Source organism: Laccaria bicolor, genomic scaffold (genome assembly GCF_000143565.1).
Source record: "Laccaria bicolor S238N-H82 LACBIscaffold_360 genomic scaffold, whole genome shotgun sequence".
Lineage (NCBI taxonomy): Eukaryota > Fungi > Basidiomycota > Agaricomycetes > Agaricales > Hydnangiaceae > Laccaria > Laccaria bicolor.
The window spans coordinates 1-879 of NW_001890215.1; the positions used below are offsets into that span (position 1 = coordinate 1).

Consider the following 879-nt stretch of genomic DNA (forward strand, 5'->3'; position numbering starts at 1 on the left):
ATCTGTTTCCTGCCAGGTGTGTTATGATATGAGATACTTAGGCAAGCTCAATGAAATATGTCTCATTTCCTGCCAGAGGCATTTCATTTTCTTGTCAGGGATATTTCATTTCTTGCCTTGAGATATTTCATATTCTTAGCTGGGCTATTTCATATTCTTAGCTGGGCTATTTCATATTCTTAGCTGGGCTATTTCATATCCTTGCCCAGGGCTATTTCATATCCATTTCATTCCTTGCCTAGTGCGATTTCATATCTTTGCCTGGGCAATTTCATATCTCTACCTGGGCAATTTCATATCCATTTCATTCCTTGCCTTGTGCAATTTCATATCTTTGCCTGAGCAATTTCATATCCCTGCCTGGGCAATTTCATATCCATTTCATTCCTTGCCTTGTACAATTTCATATCTTTGCCTGGGCAATTTCATATCTCTACCTGGGCAATTTCATATCTTTGCCTGGGCAATTTCACATCCATTTCATTCCTTGCCTGGGGCAATTTCATATTTTAGCCTAGGCAACTTCATACCTAGCCTACTGCATTTATCATTGCCCCCTCACTGTTTCCCACAGTCTGCTCACTGTTTTCAGGGTCCAAAAGTGCACTTCTAAATATGGAAATGTGCGCTTTTTTTATAAAAGAAAAATAGCAATAAAATAGGGAAAATTCATGGGATAATAGTAGCAAATTTGCAAGGTTTGTATTTGTCAGGGTCCATTGGGGGATGTCATGATATTGGTCACATGACCAATTACCAAAAATGGTCAAAAAACAAAAGTTGTAGCCTTACACTGTAGCTTCTTGAATCTGTTCAAATTATGTTCTGAAGTGCTCACATTGTGGATATATGAGTTTAAAGGAATCCCAAAAGTGTCAC

General features: G+C 38.3%; 1 protein-coding gene across 1 annotated transcript in view; it reads left to right on the forward strand.

Annotated features, from left to right (window-relative positions):
* Positions 1 to 615: 615 nt before the first annotated feature.
* The window catches only part of LACBIDRAFT_336161 (uncharacterized protein), a gene marked incomplete at both ends in the record, with an annotated part of 7,385 nt that continues 7,121 nt past the window's right edge, over positions 616 to 879 (forward strand). The window contains 2 exons of the mRNA XM_001891090.1: positions 616 to 623; positions 687 to 698. Coding sequence (XP_001891125.1) covers positions 616 to 623; positions 687 to 698 — 20 coding nt within the window. The remainder of the gene's footprint in view (positions 624 to 686; positions 699 to 879) is intronic.